Source organism: Ovis canadensis, chromosome 14, assembly GCF_042477335.2.
Source record: "Ovis canadensis isolate MfBH-ARS-UI-01 breed Bighorn chromosome 14, ARS-UI_OviCan_v2, whole genome shotgun sequence".
In the NCBI taxonomy this organism is placed as follows: domain Eukaryota; kingdom Metazoa; phylum Chordata; class Mammalia; order Artiodactyla; family Bovidae; genus Ovis; species Ovis canadensis.
The window spans coordinates 38256891-38275269 of NC_091258.1; the positions used below are offsets into that span (position 1 = coordinate 38256891).

An 18379-nucleotide genomic window follows, 5' to 3' on the forward strand; every position below is an offset into this window, starting at 1 on the left:
ATATAAAGAACAGATGGGCCCCTCCTTACTGCCCTTTAGCTTGTAACACAGTGAGGAAGCTCCATGCCTTGCCAGGAACTCTGGGGTCTAGTTAGATGTCCTCTAGTCATGGTTCCTGGATTCAGTCTTTCCCTCTCTTTCCCGCAGTCATGGGCTGGAACACTGATCAAGGCTGTGCTACTAGAGCCTATTGGGTCTGGACAGGTTCTTTAGCCTTGCAACCCGAGTTTCCCTATCCCTCAGATGAATCAGTAATTGTACCTAACGCATAGGGTTGTTGTGAGAATGCATGAAAAACACTTCTTAACACAATTCCCAGCAGGAGTAAAGGCTCAATATGTGTAGTAGCTAGAAAAAAAAGGTTAGGGTACAGTAACAAAGAACCCCTCTCTTCCCTGGCCAAATACAGTGGATTAAATAATGTAGTTTTTTATTATTATTATTATTATTATTATAGAAGACTCAGAGGTAAATGGTCCAGGTCAGTGGGATGGCTCAGCTCCCACGATCATGCAAGAACCCGGGTTCCTTCCATGGTTGCTCCATCATCTCCTAGGGTATCTTGATCTGCGTGGTCACAGACACATCTGTGCTCTGGCGTGGGGGAAAGGTGAAAAGATGGATTAGTCATGCCCAATGTGTTAAAGCTGGTCCTGGAACTAGGGCACATCCTTTCCACTCCCATTCCAGTGGTAACAACATAGTTGGAGTTGTATGGTCAATACTGAGCTGCAGGTGAGGCTGGGAAACACCACCTCTGTCTGGGAAACTATGTTTGCAGTCGCAGCTGTAGTGGAGGGAAGGTTTTGGTGGAAAGTCAGCAGTGTTTGCCATATATGTATCTGTTGCTACTGCAGCAGTTACAACAACTTTACTACTGCTGCTACTGCCGTTACTGTATTAAATTCCTCCTCTCAGAGGAGGGATAAATGATGACCTCCTCTAAGCCCTGCCCATCCTTGATCTTCTGCTGCTTTGCCTCTTCCTGTGGCAGCTTTAAGAGTAGGAAGTGTGGGGACGCCTTTGCAGAAGCCCTCTCCAGGAGCTTGCCAACGATGGGGAGCCTGAAGAAGCTGGGGTGAGTCAGGCCTCGGAACCAAGACGGATCCTCAGCTGGGGATGCTTGAAACTCCCCTCCCTTCCCTCAGCCCTACACAGGGAAGATTCCTGGTCACCCCCTTCCCCATCCCTATTCCTCCCTCCATCTTTGCTTCCCCTGTAGGTTAGCAGGAAGTAAGATCACTGCTCGAGGCATCAGCCACCTGGTGCAGGCTTTGCCCTTCTGCCCACAGCTGGAGGAGGTCAGGTGAGTGATCTCCAGGAGGGCTGGTTCAGGAGAGAATTCACTGCCCAGGGCCCCCCTTGGGCCTGGACTGGGTGCTGTGTATTCCGTTAGGGTCTGGCCAGTACTTCTTCAGTGAGACCCAGACAGAGGAGGCATCAGCCTGAGAAACAGGTGGGACTGGGTTCAAACTCAAGGCTCCCAGAGAAGTGCTAATATTTTGGGCCATCTTGAAGGAACTTGAGTTTTGAGGCTCCCTCCCCTCTTTCTGTGACCCTGAGAGAAGGGATGGCAGTGTGTAGGCAGGGGCTGGGTGGGTACACATAAAGGCATGAAGCATACACATACCTTCACATTCATGCACATATGTCTATACACGGTTAAACTCACCTGCTCGCTTAAGTACATGCCCCACTTGCATGCAAACGTGCAGCAGAATATGCCTGCACACTTAGATCCACATACACATCTAAACACATACGCACGAATATACTCCTGCCTTGTATCTGTGATGTGTGACCTGAGAAGGGTGGGGCCAGGGATCCTCTCCAGCAGTTCCCTGGCAGGACCTCTGCTACCTTATATGGCACCTTGATGAGCTTTAGAAGTCACCCCTTCATCCAGGCAGATGCAGCCAGCCTCAGGGTGCACTGCTTGTTGAGAGGAGCTTTAGCGGGACTGGGCTCTACTCTGCCCCCTCTGCTGGGTGTCTTTGTTCACAGTCACTCTGGGTGGTTGGAGAAAAGATGAAGATCACTCTCAATAATTACAAAAGGAAAGTAAATGTCAACAAGTTCACTGTCACCAATCCTTTGTCCTGACCAAGTGGTTCCACACAGAGCCACCCTTACACTCTTCATCTCTTTTGTCCCTCCAGCTCAGAATCCAGGCAGAGCTAGTTGTAGAAAGGTGGGAAATGTGAGGTCAGAAAGGACAGTGCTTGGCTTAGGATTCTGGATGAATCAGAACCAGAGATGAGGCCGGGAGCCACTTCTGCTGTGTCCCAGGCTGCTCATCACCTGGGAGCCTAGAGACCCTGATGAACTCAGGTCTCAGGCAGATCCTGAGTTAGAGGCCTGAGCGCAGGGCCCTGGGTCTTTACACCTCTCATGAGACCTCACTGTCCATCATCTGCATCCCCTGGGACACCAGGCAGAAACTCCCCCAGGGGGACTGAACAGGGACAGAAGTGAGGCCATCAGAGGGCCTCTCCTCCCACCTGGAACTGCTGGATACCATGAACTTCTTGTGGGCCCCTGTCTCATGTCTCCTGCATGATGATGGCCATGCCTGTCACCTGCCAACTGAGGCTTCCAAGTCTCCCAACTCCAGGGCTGAGGGACTGGGCCTTGGTCTCTCTGCAGCTTCCAGGACAATCAGCTCAAGGACAAGGAAGTGCTGAACATCGTGAAGGTACTCTCTTGCCTACCACGGCTCCAGAAACTTGAGTAAGCAGTCTTTCTACTGCCCCTACCTAAGACACCCCCCCCCCCAATTCTTTGGAGACAAAGAGAGTCTGGGGTGGATGGGAAGGGAGATTCATTCCTGGCACCCTTGCCACAATCATGCAGCCTGAGCCGCAACAATGTCTCCGTGTCAACACTACTCTCCTTGACAAAGGTGGCGGTCACGTGCCCTACCATCAGGATGCTGCAGGTCAGGTGAGCACAAGTGGGGTCCTGGCCTTCAGGGTCTTGAAGAAAGGGAAGGAGAAAGTAGGGGATGGGAAAAGGAGGAGGCCACTGGTCTGTAAGACCTATGTGTGTATGCGTGAGTCTGTTTTACTCACATTGATATCTCCAGAGCCTAACTCAGGCTGGCACCTCATACTCAATAAATGAATGGAAAAATAAATAGATGTATGAGTGGATGAACGAGGGAATGAATCAGCAAATCTAGGAACTATGGGCAGAGTGGAGGGAATCCTGAGTCGCATGTCGCTCTCCGTGGTGCTGAACTAGCATTGCCAGTTTAGGTCATGGAGTAGCTCAAATGTCATGCCTTTTAATCCTGAAACACTGACTCCTGTAGAAACTCTCAGCAGTCCTAATTTTTATTGTTTTTCTAGCAAAAAAGAAAAAAAGAAAAAGTGTTTTCCTGATTTTTTAAAACACTCAGGATTCATCTAGCAATGTCATAGTCACGATTGTACATTTTGAGCACTTTCAGCAATTTGTGCAATTGTCTAATTTTGAGCACTTTTGCCAATTCTGCTGTTTCTCTCTGAATTACAAATCAGCTTTCTCTGGAGATTTGGGGTAGCTTGGGGTGCACAGGTGGGGGTGATGTACTGGTTTCACAGCTCAGTGTCTGACTTTACAGGGAGACGGACCTCATCTTCTTCCTCTCCCCACCCACAGAGACAGCTGCTGAGCTACAAGGGTAAGGAACTAGGGATGGAGCGGATCTGGGCTCATTCTGAGAAGCAATCTGGGCTTAGGCAGCTGTGGGGAAAATTGCAAAGGAACTTAAGAAGAACTGGAATGTGGGGGTTTTCTTGCTACTACTTCCCTGAGAAATGACTTACTTCTCAGAATTGGCCAAGGATTTAGCTTCCTCTAGTGTCCCTGGACCACATCCAGCTGCTGTGATGAGAAGGTATCCTCAGAAGTCTCAGAGTGATCAGACCCTTAGGGAGGGCATGAAGACACAATGAGTTCGGCATTACTAGGCAGGGAAACACTTCCAACTGAAAAAGAAGGAAGGCAATTATGGTTTCAGCATCTTAGACTTGTTCTAAGACTTGAATGAATTAACACATTCAAAGTGCTTAGAACACTGCTGGCACCCAGTTGCCATGCAAATGCTGGCTGTTTCAGCTGTCCATGGATTCTAGCTTGGCCATTCCTGGCTGGGCAGAAATAGGGAAGTTACCATCCCATTAAAGTTTTTTTTCTGTGTTTCTCTCACACTTCCCCCTTGTGAGACTCAAGAGATTAATGAAGTTGTATGTCCTCATAAAGCTCTGAGCCTCAATTTGCTCACCTATCCAAGGATCTGGGGGCCTTCCCTGATGGCTCAGATGGTAAAAACCTGCCTGTAATACAGGAGACCCAGGTTCAGTCCCTGGGTTGGGAAGTCCCTGAAGAAGGGAATAACTACCCACTCCAGTATTCTTGCCTGGAAAAATTCATGGACAGAGGAGCCTGGTGGGCTATAGTCCAGGGAGTTGTAAAGAGTCAGACAAAATGAGCAATTAACACTTTCACTTTTTTCATAAGGATCTGGGAGAACCAATATGTTTTTACCCTCTGACTGCATACAGCTATGATGCCCCTCTGGCCATTTAATTTTATATTAATTAGCATTCAGTAAAATGAGTGTTTCAGTTCATCCGCACTTTAGCCACTTTTCAAGGGCTCAGTGGCCATGAGTGACTCTAGTGGCTCCCATAGTAGATGCCACAGATAGAAAACATTTCCATCTTTGCAGAAAGCTCTTTTAGACAGCACCGCTCTAGAAGCTGGTGAAAACCTATGGTGTCCCAGCTTCCCTGCAGCCCCCAGTCCTTTCTTGGTTTTCCACCATATGCACCTATGTACCATCCCATCCATTCTCCCAGCCTTCTGAACCACAGATGGTACAAGTGAACACAATCACATCTTGAACAATAACAGCTTCTTTTTACTAAGCTTCAGTTTTATGCCTATGCCAAACACTTAACCATATGCTGTCTCATTCAATCACTTTATGTGTTGGATGTTGTCATCCCACTTTAGAAAAAAAAATGGAGGCTCAGATGGATGAAGTGACTTGCCCAAGGCCACACAGCTAAATATGGCAGAACCAGAATTTGAATCAAGGTCCCACTTGACTGCAGACCTTGTTTTCTGCTGCTTTGTTGAATAGCACCTTCAGTACTTTCAAGCAACCGTCTTTGCTACTCATTGACTGTGGGTCATGCTGTAGGGTTACCATTTCCTAGAAACTAAGGGAAGAGGTTTGGTCCTTCATGCCTTGGTCTCCTGAGCCAATGTTGGATTTGTTCTTGCCAGAGACCCAGACTTACAGGGAAATGCCAACCAGAGGAAAGAGGCTCAGAGGAGAAGCCTGGCACTCAGGTACCTTGGTGGGATTCATTGCCTTGAGGGGAGGGATATGATGTGGGGAGATGGTACCTTCCCAGAGAAGTCATGGCAGGGGCAGGGAAGATAAAGGGAAAAGCAGATGTGTGGCAGGGAAAGGATATGAATAACCCATCCTGGCCTGAACCAGGAGCATCTGTCATAAGAACAACACTAAAATCTGCTATTCAATGGCCCTCTGCTTTGTGCTTGGCACTGTAATATTTTATATCCATTACCTCATTTTAATTGTTTCGAAAACCTGCAAAGTACACGTTATTAGCCCCATTTGGTAGAGGAGGAAACTGAGTTGCAGACAGGCTAGATGCGTTGTCTAAGGTCACTCGACTGCTGAAAAACAGAGCCAAGATTAGACCCAGGTCTGCTGGCCTCCTGGCTCCTGCAGCTCCCGGCAGCCACACTCAGAGCTACAGGAGCCATAGTGTAGCTTCTGACCTTGAGCTCTGCTCTGACCCCCACTTCAGGCTCCAGAAGTGTCAGCTTGGGGTCCATGATGTGGAGGTGCTCATAGCCCAGCTGCAGGAGGGCCCACAACTGGATGAAGTGGAGTGAGTATCATGGGGAGCACTGGGGCAGGAGGCGGAAGGGGAGGGCAGGGCAGCGTAGGCAAGGCCTTTTGGGTGGATGGTGTGGGGAAGGGCATGCTCTTCATTAAGAATTTGGGGGAATCAGATCATCAGGACGGCCACCGTTATTTAGCACCTGTCATGCACCAGGCACTTTAACATACATCCTCTCATTTAATCCTTATATCTCTATGATGTAAGTACTGCTACTGTGGGCATTTTATAGTGGAGGAAATTTAGCCACAGAAAGGTAAATTTGCTCACGGTCACAAAGCTAGGAAGACTCCAGGACAGGGTTCAGGCTCAGTCTGACTTCTGTCCTTATCCTCCCAGAGGTCTGCAAAGCAGAAAGCTCATGACACTTAGGTCTTATCTTCTAAACCACAACCCTCAGGGTCCCTCACCCTGTCTTCCTCCCAGAGTAGCATGAGATGACCTTTTGGGGACTGGAGAAAATTGTCAGGATGTCCAGCTCCCGGGTGATGCCTTTGAGAGTGTGGTTTGGGGAAAACTGGAGGTCCTGTCACGTCACCAGGAAGGGACCCCTGCCAGGATCATCCCAGAAAGTCAAATGGGCTTGAAGTTGGGTTGGGGCAAGTCGGATGGGGTGAAGGCAGCCTTGATGACCAAAGTTTCAACCTTGATGTTGTCCCATTGCAAAAACCAAGACAGGGTTAAAAGCTGGTTTTTACCAAACTCACATACTTCCACTCAGCTTCCACCAGCTTCCAGCCAGCCACCATCAGGCCTGTCCCTCCCCCAGTGTCCTCACCTGCAGGTGGGCCTCATCACCCACCTGGTTACACAGATCAGACAACCTCTTAGCCCCTTGTCCTCCTCCTGTAGCCAGTCTATCCTGAGTTGTCCTTCCCCCTATATAGTTCCCTTGGGGCATTCTCTTGGGACTTTCCTGGTGGTCCAGTGGTTAAGACTCCACACTTCCACTGGAGGGGGAATGAGTTTGATCCCTGATAGGGGAGCTAAAACCGCACATGATCTGGGACTAAGATCCTACACGTGGCATGACACGACCATTCTCTTTTCTCTGTCCTCTTCACCCACCTGCCTGATCTAAACCACTCTCACCTTCCACTTGCATGCCTCCTCGCTAGGTTCCCTGCTTCCATCCTGGCCACCTCCACCTGGCAGTAAACTGCCTTTTATTGCTGCCTGCCGCTTCCCCTTGCTCAGGATAAAGCCCAAATCCTTAAATACTGTATGATCTAGAACCAGCCTGCAACCCCACAAGCCCCATCTGACCCCACTTTCCCACTCAATCTTATTTACTTATTTCTTTGTTTAATTTATTTACTGTTCTGTGGCTGTGCTGGGTCTTCCTTACTGCACTTTTCTAGGATTTTCTAGTTGCAGCTTTTTTTCAACTCGGCTCTTCTCGAGTTGCAGCGGGGGGCGGGGGTGGGGGACTCCTCTCTAGTCGCAGTGCACGGGCTTCTCTCGTTGCAGCTCTAGGCCCGCAGGCTTCAGTAGTTTCAGTTCCCAGGCTCTAGAGCACAGACTCAGTAGCTGTGGCGCCCGGGCTTAGTTGCTCCGCAGCTTGTGGGATCTTCCCGGACCAGGGATGAAACCCATGCCTCCTGCATTGGCAGGTGGATCCTTTACCACTGAGCCACCAGGGAAGCCCCCACTCAATCCTTAGCCTGGACATACTGGCTCTTTTTCAGGCCCTTGCATGTGCTGTGCCTCAGGGTCTTTGATTGTGCTCTCCCTGCTACCAGGCACCCCCTTCCCCTGCCTCTCTCCCACCCCTTACCTGTTGAACTCCTCGTTTTTCTAGCAAGTAGCTCAAACATCAGGGAATTCTTCTTTTTTACCCAGATTAAATCAGATCCCCCTAAAAGCATGGAGCTCATCACAAGAAGTAATTGTGTAGGTTGTGGCATAAGGAAACAGTCGATGATGGGGCCTTGAAGTCAGGCTGCCCAAGTTCAAATCCCAGGTCCAACTTTGATCAAATATTTCAACCACTCTGGAAGTCAGTTTACTCATCAGTAAAGTGAGGATAATAATAGTGCCTACTTCATAGGGTTGTTATGAGGATTGAATATCCAAACATTGTGAAAGCACCTAGAACAGTTTCAGGCATATGGTATACAATCTTTCAATGTTCTTTATAACTGAGTCTCATTTATTGGAGTGATGCTTTGACTAAAGTCATTGAGGGACTGTGTGAATGCTGAGGGTGGAGGGGGCACCCCACCCTAGCTGCACAGGACATCAGACCCCTCTGTCTCAGCCTCTCAGGGAACCAGCTCAAAGATGAAGGCTGTCGACTGATGGCAGAGGCTGCTCCCCGACTGCACATCACGAAGAAGCTGGAGTGAGTTGCCTGCCCCACCGTCGGGTACCAGGGAGGGTCTAGCAGGGCCCCAGCTGGTCCCTGCCACCCCCGATCCCCGTGCCCACAGTCGCCAGAAATGATGCCACTCCATGACCTCCCATGCTTTCTCCCAACTCCAGTGTGGCTGGAGTGGTTCAGCCACGTCCTGCCCTCGCCTCTGGCATGCGCCACCTGGGTCCCGTTATGAAAACCCCTTGTACACGTAGAGCGTGTTCAGTGTACAGCAGTAGCTTGTGTTCCAGTTTGCCCTGACAGCCGCCCCGTGGTGGGGGGTGGGGGGTGGGGGGTGTTTTATTGGCGCAGCTTTAGGGTATTGGGTGGATGGGTGCTGGTGTGTTGCATTGGGATGTTGGAGTGGAAAGTAGTATGTTAGGTGGGGATATGGTTTGGAGGTGAAAGGATGGGTTGTGGTGGTGGTGGGATGAAAAGAAAGGGTAGTGGGCTATGGGGTGTGCTGTGGTGATGCATGGTGTGGGGTAGGGTGCTGTTTGAGGGGGATGTGTTGGGTTCTTAGCATCAAGTGTGAGTTATGTGGGGAGGAGGGTGTTGAAGTTAACAGTGATTTGGATTCTTAGCCTTGGATTTAGACCCTGGCTCTGGCGCTCAGTAGCTCTGTGATCCTGAGAAAGTAACGTAGTGTTTCTTGGCCTCAGTTTCCCCCATTGATAAAAAGGGGATTAAAATGGTGGTTATCTTTCAGATCAAAAAACTGAGGATCAGAAAGGCAAAAACAGTAAGTCAGTGCTTATTGCTCCAGCTGGAGAACTTTATTCTCTGTGTGGGGCAGGGGGTCACATGCCTCTTGGCTCATCCACCTGGGCCAGAAGCCTTTGAGACCCCTTGGTTAGGGACCCAGGACATTCCAAGAGTGACAGCTGCTGAGCCAGGAGGAGAAGCTGGAGCTGTCTGGGGCCGGGGACTCCAACCACCTGCTGATGGCTGCCTCCCTCCTCCCGTCCACAGCCTCAGCGACAATGGGCTTTCTGTGGCCGGGGTGCTGAGTGTGCTGAGTGTGGTGAGCACGTGCCAAACCCTGGCAGAGCTACATATCAGGTAGGAACTCCCAGTGGGCCACCGTCACCCACTGCCACCCACAGCGTGGAGTGCCCAGGCTCTCCCGTCATCCCTCTCCAAATGCTCTGCATTCTTTCTGGCCGTGGGCCTTTGGGTCCTACAGAAGAAGCTGCTGCTGCCCGCCCAGACCCGCTTTACAGCTGGGCACCCGTTCCCAGCTACTAAAGGTGTTGGCCGCTCACAGTTTATACCTCGTCTAGAGAACTGACCCAGGCGGATAAGATCAGTGATGCCTGGGAGGGTGCACCTCCACCCTATCCCCCCAGCCAGGAATAGCCAATGACGGAGGCAGAGGTGTAACTTACCAGCCCCCTTGCCTCAGGTGGGGCAAACTTTTAGTGAGATGCATGCACCCCAAGGGATCTGGCCGAGGATCTGCCCTGTTATGCTTCCCTCTGTCCCTGATTGATTTCTCCTGAGATCAGACCCTCAGTACATCATGTACGCGGTGACCAAGAGACTCTGCTTCTAAGGGGGCCTAACCTTAGACGGGGCCCGACCTTATTTCTGTAAGACTGTGTTCAATCTGGGCAGCTGAGGACAGATGTTAATAAATGTCAACATGGTCCCCACCCATAGGGGCTCTCAACTTAGTTGGGAGGCCCTGCTTTAAACACTCCTCAAAGGAGGAAAGGGAGACCAAGTTCACCTAAGAGGTGGATTAGGGGACCTTGGTTCGCTGTATATAATAATTGAGCAAAGGCCCCTGTGGTATGCAAATGTCACTCCATCCACTTCTAGGAATTTATAATGAGGAAGTAACCATGATCGTGCAAACACTTAGTCCTGCAGGGGTGTTTGTCTCTGTCTTGGTTGTAATAGGAAAAACTGAAAAGAACTTAAATCTTTACCAATAGGATATTCGTGCTATTAGTTAAATAGACTAAGTTGGCTCCAGAGAGAACTCGAGGGAACCATGATACAGCTGCAGCTTTAGTGCAGAGGGAAGACTGTGGCCTATTAAGTAAACAAAAAAATTTTAATTCATTGTTTATATAATATAGCTTTTCAATCACACTGAAAGGGAGTATAGCATAATGAACTCCCCAGCTCCCACCAATAACTGTCAGCATCATGTAACCCTTGCTTCATCTGTCCCTTGAAATATTAATTTTTAAAAGAGAACCTGTAAATATATCCATTGTTTAAGAAAAAGAAAATTCTGTGGAAAATGGAGACTGTCTATTAGTGCGATGGTAAGAGCCAACTAATAAAAATCAGAGGTTTGATAATGTAAAAAAAAAAAAAAGAAAAGAAAAAGAAAGACTGTTAACTGCATTAAGAAGAGAAAAGACTTGAAGGGCCCACTCCACATGTGATCAATACCATCAGTGGTAATTGATATGTGGAAGAGATTGTGGGTGATTTTTCTTTATTTTCTTTTTACTTTACTCTGTTTTCTAAGTTCTCTAGAGGGAAGAAGTATGACTTTTGTAATTGGAAATATATTGGGTTGTCCCAAAAGTTCATTCGGGTTTTTCCATTCATGCATGTTTTTCCATTACATGGAAAAACCCGAATGAACTTTTGGGACAACCTAGTGAACTCCGGGAGTTGGTGATGGACAGGGAGGCCTGGCGTTGCAAAGAGTCGGACACGACTGAGCAACTGAACTGAGTGTCTATAACCGGAGAAGGCAATGGCACCCCACTCCAGTACTCTTGCCTGGAAAATCCCATGGATGGAGGAGCCTGGTAGGCTGCAGTCCATGAGGTCGCTAAGAGTCGGATATGATTGAGCGACTTCACTTTCACTTTTCACTATCATGCATTGGAGAAGGAAATGGCAACCCACTCCAGTGTTCTTGCCTGGAGAATCCCAGGGACAGGGGAGCCTGGTGGGCTGCCGTCTATGGGGTCGAACAGAGTTGGACACGGCTGAAGTGACTTAGCAGCAGTAGCAGCAGTGTCTATAACATTCAGTTGGGAAGGCGAGGTTAGGGCTGCACTGACTGTCAGTCACAGCCTCCCATGGACTCCCAGTGCGTGTCCGGCCGGCAGTGGCCTCCCCATGTGGCACCAAGCACCCACAGCCTCCAGACACAGAGGAGCAGGAAGAAGGAAGAGAGGTTTCAGCCTGAGGCAGAGAGAAAGCAGAGCTGAAGTTTGATTTCAGAGAAAGAAAAGACTTACCAGGAAATGAGGGTCCATACCTTTGTGAAATTTCTGCAGTAGAAAGACTCTAGGCCCCCAGGAAGCTCAGAGGGTGTTAGGGCAAATCAGAGGAAGTGCTGCAGCTAGAGGCAGGTGGGTGACCCCTTAGAGGCCCAGCTGAAAAAATTACTTCAGGGAGCCCCATAAACCTCCTGCCTCCTCCCTCCCCTCTTTTCTTTGCAGCCTGCTGCACAAAACTGTGGTCTTCACGTTTGCCCCAGAGCTGGAGGAGCAGGAGGGGATCCAGAAGAGGTAGGGCCCTGACGTCATCCTGGCCCAGCCCTCAGCCCGGACCATTCCCTCCTTGAGCTCCACAGCTGGACTGTGCAACTCAGCGGCGGTGGGTGGGGATGACAAATTCACGAAGGTGCAGGAAGTCAGCAGGCTCGGCTGGGATGCTACCCAAAAGGGGAGGCTCAAAGGATGAACCACCTCCCCTCTTTCCCAAAGTGGAACCCGAAGAGAGCCCTAGGGTGCCAGATGCAGCCTGGGACAGGGATGGAGTAGCCAGAGAGCTCCTCCTGGGAGACTGAGGCCCTGCAGCCTAACCCCAGAGGACCCCCTGGTCTGCAGCTCTGATTTTGGTCAGAACTTCAGGCTCCCTTTGGTGCAAGGACCGTTTAGAGGGTGTTTGCCTCCTCCAGGGTTCCTTCCTGGGTTTGCTCAGCCCAGCACACAGGCAGAGACACAGCTCAGTGCTCAACTACAGTCTTCTGTAGGATCTGAGCTTTTGAAGGCTTGCTTGCCACTGAGGCTGACATCTTCAAAGGCACAGACGGTGATGAGATCAAAGATACTAAGAGCCAAGGTTAACTGAGAGGCAGCAAACTACGGCAATTCACTTATATTCTCCCAGTGCCAGGCTGAGGGATTTGTCCCAGGCCACCCAGCCAGGAATTCAAGAGGGCCTGTTGAAACCAAGATCTGACTGTCCCCAGGCCTCATATAGGGACTGAATGGTGGGGAGTGGCACTAAGGTTGGAGTTTGAGACAGTGGGTAAGGCGTTTGCTGAGACTGGCCTTGGGATGTGTCCCTCCAGGGCTACGTTTCCTGACAGCCTGACGTTCCAGATGCCCTCTGAGCCGTCTCTGCGCTCTCCAAGGATCAGGTACCACCGTGATGGCCTGTAGGCTCCTCCGTGGCTCCAGCCTCCTCCCTTCCTGGGCGCAGAGTCTGTCCCCGGGCCCCAGCCCCAGGTGCTCCCAGAGGACATGACCTGCTGTCGAGGCCTGGTTTTCCTGCCTGTCACCTCCCTTGCCCAGCCCACCCCACATGGGGCTCACAGGGCAGCCCTCAGTCACTTCCCTGCCCAAGGTCCCCACCCCTGTTAGCCCCCCAGACCTCCAGTAGCTGAGAACTGAAGGGGACTCTGGATGCAGAGAATGGGTAGCATGTAGCCCCTTCTTTCCTGATCCAGGGGCCTAGGCCTTGGGGCTCAGCTCAGCCCCACAGGGCTCCCATCACAACTCTTCCAGCCTTCTCTCTGAGTCTGTGTCCATCCGAATTTCCCACTCTGGCTATCAGTCTGTCTCTCCATCTCTCTCTCTCTCTCCTCTCCTCTCCTTCTCTTATCTCTGTGTCTTCCCTGGTGGCTCGGGGGTAAAGAATCCACCTGCCAATGCAGGAGACCTAGGTTCAATCCCTGGGTTGGGAGGATCCCCTGGAGGAGGGCATGGCAACCCACTCCAGTATTCTTGCCTGGAGAAACCCATGGACAGAGGAGCCTGGAGGGCTACAGTCCACGGGGTCGCCGAGAGTCAGACATGAAGCAGCTAAGCACGCCTGCTGACTCTGACTCTTATGTGCCCGTGTGACATCCTGTGTGTACCATGTGTCGGTCCCTCTTGGTCTGTCTGGGTGCCAGACACACCCTTCCGCCAGCCCCTCCGCCTGTGTGTCTGGGGGTGGCAGGCCGCTCTGGCCCCTCTGCCGAGCGGTGCGGGCGCTGCAGGGCTGTGGTTCTGCCCTTCTCAGGCTGACGCACTGTGCTCTACAAGCCCAGCGCCTGGAGCTGCTCTGCAAAGCGCTGGGAGGAAGTTGCCGCCTCGGTCACCTTGAGTAAGTGGTTGTGGCTGGCGGGTGGGTAGGTGGGGCCATCAGTTGGTAGGTATTAGTGTGGCGCTTTTTGTATTGTTTCTTAAGATTTAGATCATGTGTTCATTCCCCGCTGCATCCTCTTAGAGAACCTGGTCAAAGTCGTGACTCATCCCCCTAGAACATAGCCCCCCCCAACATTTGACACTCTGAAGCCCAACTCTGATCCCTCAGGGGTCACAAACCTGAGGATGAGAACCCCTGGGGTTGGAGGGACCCCACCTGACCCAGTGCTGGGGCTGAGATCCAGCCTGGCAGCCCAGGACTGTATCCCAGTTCCGGGAGACACTGAGTGGCTGAGAAGCAGGGATGGAGACTTGAAGTTTTGCCACCTCCACCCCTGCCACCCTCCACTGACTTGTCGTCCCCGTTGCCCCTCCCAGCTTATCAGGCAACGCGCTGGGGGATGAAGGTGTGGCTCTGCTGGCTCGGCTGCTCCCAGGACTGGGCTCTCTGCAGTCCTTGAAGTGAGTAGCCCTCTGGGCAAAGCCTCTGAGAGGGGCTCTCATCAAGATGAGGGTGTGTGTGGGGGGAGGGGGGCAGAGGGGATGGTGATGAAGGGGTGGGGGGAGATTCTGTGTCCCATCTCATTCCCACCTGGGATTATCATAAGGATCAAATCAAACAGGTGGTCCTATTCAGGACAGTGTAGCTACTACTGTGATTCTCGCTAAAAGAGAAACTAGATTCTGTGACTGCAACCCAGCTTTTGAGTTGAGGTTTCACTTCTCAAACCTGGCTCCTTGTCTCTGCGCATGCTCTCAGGAAGGCCCAGGCAGGAAGGTCTGGGGTTTTGCCTGATTAACGTAACACCTGGCAGCTATTCTGGCCCTGGGGTGTGGGAAGGGGCTGTTTGATGGGGCCCTGCCCAGGTTGGCAGGGACGGTTTGAACTGAAGAAGACACCCAAAGCAGTGTGACTGGACACTTGAGAGCCCTGCGCACCTGCCAAGAGAGGGAAGAAGTTCACCACGGGAGGGGGGCCCTGGAAGAAGGCCAGGAACCCCCAGACTTTGCCTGCAGCCAACCAGAGTTTCTAGGCCCTTAAAGATCCCTGTTCCAGGCTCACACGCCCCCTCCTCCTCGCTGGCTCTTCGAGGAGAGCCTTCCTGGCCGCAGGAACCTGGTTACAGGTCCTAGGTTCCCAGTGTCCCTGGACAAATTACATCACCTCTCTGAGCTCCTGGTTCTAGTCAGTTCACACGGAAACACAGAAGGGGGTGGCTGTGGCTTGGGCTATAACCCGTGCTGTGGCTTGAGAGCACTGCCCACTCCAGCCGCCTTTCACTGGGAGGCTGGTTGCTTCTGTTCCTGTTCACAGCCTCCAGAGGGTGGGGAGGAAGACCTCACTGATGCAGGCAAATGTTATGCAGATGTGAAGTGAAGTGAAAATTGCTCAGTCGTGTCTGACTCTTTATGACCCCCATGGACTATACAGTTCATGGATTTCTCTAGGCCAGAATACTGGAGTGGGTAGCCTTTCCTTCTCCAGGGGATCTTCCCAACCCAGGGATCAAACCCAGGTCTTCTGCATTGCAGGAGGATTCTTTACCAGCTGAGCCACAGGGGAAGCCCAGGAATACTGGACTGGGTAGCCTATCCCTTCTCCTGGGATCTTTTCCCTGCTGAAAAGATCCTGACCCAGGAATCAAAACGGGGTCTCCTGCATTGCAGGCGAATTCTTTACCAGCTGAGCTATCAAGGAGCCTTCAAGAATATCCTCCTGTGACCTTGTCAATACTGGGAATGCCTGGTATGGCTTCCTGGTATGGGTGAGGGTCTGTACCCACCTGCCAGTCTCCCAGTGCCTGAGGAGTGCTTTGTTAAGTGGCAAATATTAAACCACTAGGATGGATTGACAGGCCATGAAAGAGGAAAAGCTCTGTTCTGCTTTTTCAACAAGGGGCCTCACATTTTCACTTTGCACTGGGGCACTGCCCCTCCTGGATCAGGTGGGGAAACCGAGGCACAAGTCACCCCAGATTCGTTATAGATAGAGGGAACCACTGAGTTCTAATCTCAGCTCTGTCACCAACTTGTCTCTTAATCTTGGGCAAGACCTTGCTGCTCTCTGGGCCTCAGTTTCCCTGTCTCTGTACAATGGGGAGTTAGCAGAGACACTCTGAGTAACTCTGGGGTTCCGAGTGTTCCATTGTCTGGTACAGGGAGGGGCAACCCTCCCCAGCCCTGTGCTCTAACCACAAAGAGGGTGTTACTGAGTCCTGAGTCACTTCGACCACAACATCCCTCTGATTCTCCAGCCTCAGTGAGAACTGTTTGTCCCTGGAGGGCGTGTTCAGTTTGATCCAGTGCTTCTCTACTCTGCGGTGGCTTCTGCATTTGGAATTCAGGTGAGAGTCCCCCTGGGACCCTGTCCTGTCCCTCGTCTGCCCCATTCATGATGCCGCATCCTCAGGGCTCTGGTGTGATACCAGGCCCAGGGAACAACTGGTATGTGTCTGTGGAATGACTGAATAGATGAATGAGTGAAATACAGCTCCAGGAATGCTCAAATTTCTCGAAATTCACCGTGGGACACAATCCGTATACTGTCCCATACTTACTCTCTGGACTGCCCCGGGAGACTTCTAAGGAAACTGAGAGCTCTCTTGTAGCCATTGAATTTTCAGGGACCCGCCTGAATGGTGGGGTCTTTGGAGCTGATGAGAGTGTAGAAGGGAAGGCACCATTAAAAAGAATGAAATAATGCCACTGGCAGCAATGTGGATGGACCTAGAGACTGTCATACTGAGTGAAGTAAATCAGGCAGAGAAGGAGAAATATCATCAGTCATCCCTTATATGGGGAGTCTAAAGAGAAATGGTACAAATGAACTTACAAAGCAGAAACAGACTCACAGAGAACAAACTCATGGTTGCCAGTGGGAAGGATCGGGGGAAGGGATAGTTAGGGAGTTTGGGATGGACTGATACACTCTTCTGTATTTAAAATGTATAACCAGCAAGGCCCTACTGTATAGCACAGGGAACTCTGCTCAATGTTATGTGGCAGCCTGGATGGGGGGGGAATGTTTGGGGGAAAATGGATACATGTATATGTATGCCTGAGTCCCTTCCCTGTTCACCTGAAGCTATCACAACATTGTTAATTGGCTATGGCCCAATACAAAACTTAAAGTTTAAAAAAAAAGGGGGGGGGGGAAGGCACCCAGCCAAGCAGCCCTGGGCCAGGCAAAGCAGATGTTCCATGGTTTCTGGTAAAGTCTGCCCATTCCTCCCCTCCCCGTTCCGAGAGTAGGTGGCGCAGTAGCAGAAAGACCAGGTTGAGAAGTCCAGGCTCACTGCTCACTGGCTGTGTTACTCTGAGCAGACCACTAGGGCTCTCTATACCTCAGCTTCCTCCTCTGTGAAGTGTGAGAATACTTCATTACCTCACGATTTTATTGTGAGCATCAAAGATCATGTCAGTGGTGTGCTTTGTATGCAGTATGCTTATTATCCTGTTTGCTGAGAAAACAGGCCACCATTAATTAAGCCAGCGTGTCTGGTCTCTTGCCTTGCCACTGCCTAGGAGGGGAGCCCTTGGCCCTTTCTTACGCTACTGCTTTCTCTCTGTCTACAGCTCTGCGAGCCAACACATCATCCTGAGAGGGGACAAAAGAGGCAGGTAAGGAGGAAGCTCTGAGGTTTGGACAGGGTATGGTCCCCTGTCTCTCTGGTCCCCACTTTCTATAGGTACCCCCACCCCCAGGCCCATACTGACCGTTAGCTATAGAGTAACCCACCCATATCTGACAGGCTGGAATGGATCACTTCTGTAGCCCTCTTCCCCATATTAATGTGCAGTAGTCAGCTGCCTTAAATCTCTTCTCAAAAGGCGTGCACGTGGGAGGGAGGGCGGAGCCGACGGGTGATGCCACCACAAAACAGGTGCTGGCAGATTGCGGCTGTGTGGGAGGGTGGCGGGGAGCAGCCCCGTCTCTGCCTCCGGAGACCTTTGTAGAATTGTGCAGACTCCTGCCTTCCTGTGAATCACTGCCCTTCCACATGCTGAGAATCACATTTGAGAAACCAAGAACCGTTGGTGCTCTGAAAAAGTTTCCATGCCTTTGCCGTAAACAAGTGCCTTCTGTGCCAGGGCTCCGGGCTGCCCCCTAGTGGAGGCCGGCCACCTGGTCTCACCTTGGCCGGTACAAGGGCGCCTCAGGTGGGGCCAGCTGGGCAGAGTGCATTTCCAGACAATGCCTTAGAGAAAAGCCTCGCGGTATCAAGTGGGCTACCTGAAGCCGGGGTGGTCTTGTTTGCCGAGCTAGGGTCTCCATTTCTAGGGACTCTCTGGGTTCTTGAAACCAGAAGGATCAAGGCACAGAGAGAGGAAGTCATGTGAATGCTACCCACAGTGATGGTCAGAAAGAGGAGGGCTCTTGTCCTCGCATCCCCCGACCTGGTCAGGTGCTGCCCACGTGGACAGGTATAAGCTGTGGGCGTCCTTGCTCTGACTGCCCTTCCCTGGGCCTCAGTTGCCCCATCCGTCCAGGGAGGGGCTTGACTGTGACAAGAGCTCCTTCCGGCCCTAATGAGTCGAGTCTTCCAGTGCTTCGAATTTTCCTCTCAAGATGGTTTCCCTGCTTGCAGGGATCTGTTGGCTCCTGGATCTTTGCCAGAGTTCCGAGCTGGAGCCCGGTTGGGATTTGGTCAGCGCCACGTCCCCAGGAGCTTCTGGTACCGTCTTACTGCTTCTTGTTTGGGGGTAACCACAATGGGGTGAGGGGTGAGGGAGTGGAGAGTCTGGGAGGGCTGCTGATG

The 18379-nt window shown here is 51.4% G+C and overlaps 1 protein-coding gene across 12 annotated transcripts in view; it reads left to right on the forward strand.

The window, feature by feature from the left end:
• Positions 1–18379, forward strand: part of NLRC5 (NLR family CARD domain containing 5) — a 91280-nt gene that overhangs the window by 42736 nt on the left and 30165 nt on the right. For all 12 annotated transcript variants that reach the window (XR_011248605.1, XR_011248603.1, XR_011248600.1 and 9 more), the window contains 16 exons: positions 995–1078; positions 1223–1306; positions 2647–2730; positions 2854–2943; positions 3605–3664; positions 5278–5343; positions 5832–5915; positions 8188–8271; positions 9256–9345; positions 11703–11771; positions 12560–12628; positions 13495–13578; positions 13998–14081; positions 15875–15964; positions 17196–17240; positions 18209–18295. Coding sequence is in view for 6 of the 12 variants with exons in the window: in XM_069549897.1 (XP_069405998.1) it covers positions 995–1078; positions 1223–1306; positions 2647–2730; positions 2854–2943; positions 3605–3664; positions 5278–5343; positions 5832–5915; positions 8188–8271; positions 9256–9345; positions 11703–11771; positions 12560–12628; positions 13495–13578; positions 13998–14081; positions 15875–15964; positions 17196–17240; positions 18209–18295 (1254 nt within the window). In the remaining 6 variants the exon portion in view is untranslated. The remainder of the gene's footprint in view (positions 1–994; positions 1079–1222; positions 1307–2646; positions 2731–2853; positions 2944–3604; positions 3665–5277; positions 5344–5831; positions 5916–8187; positions 8272–9255; positions 9346–11702; positions 11772–12559; positions 12629–13494; positions 13579–13997; positions 14082–15874; positions 15965–17195; positions 17241–18208; positions 18296–18379) is intronic.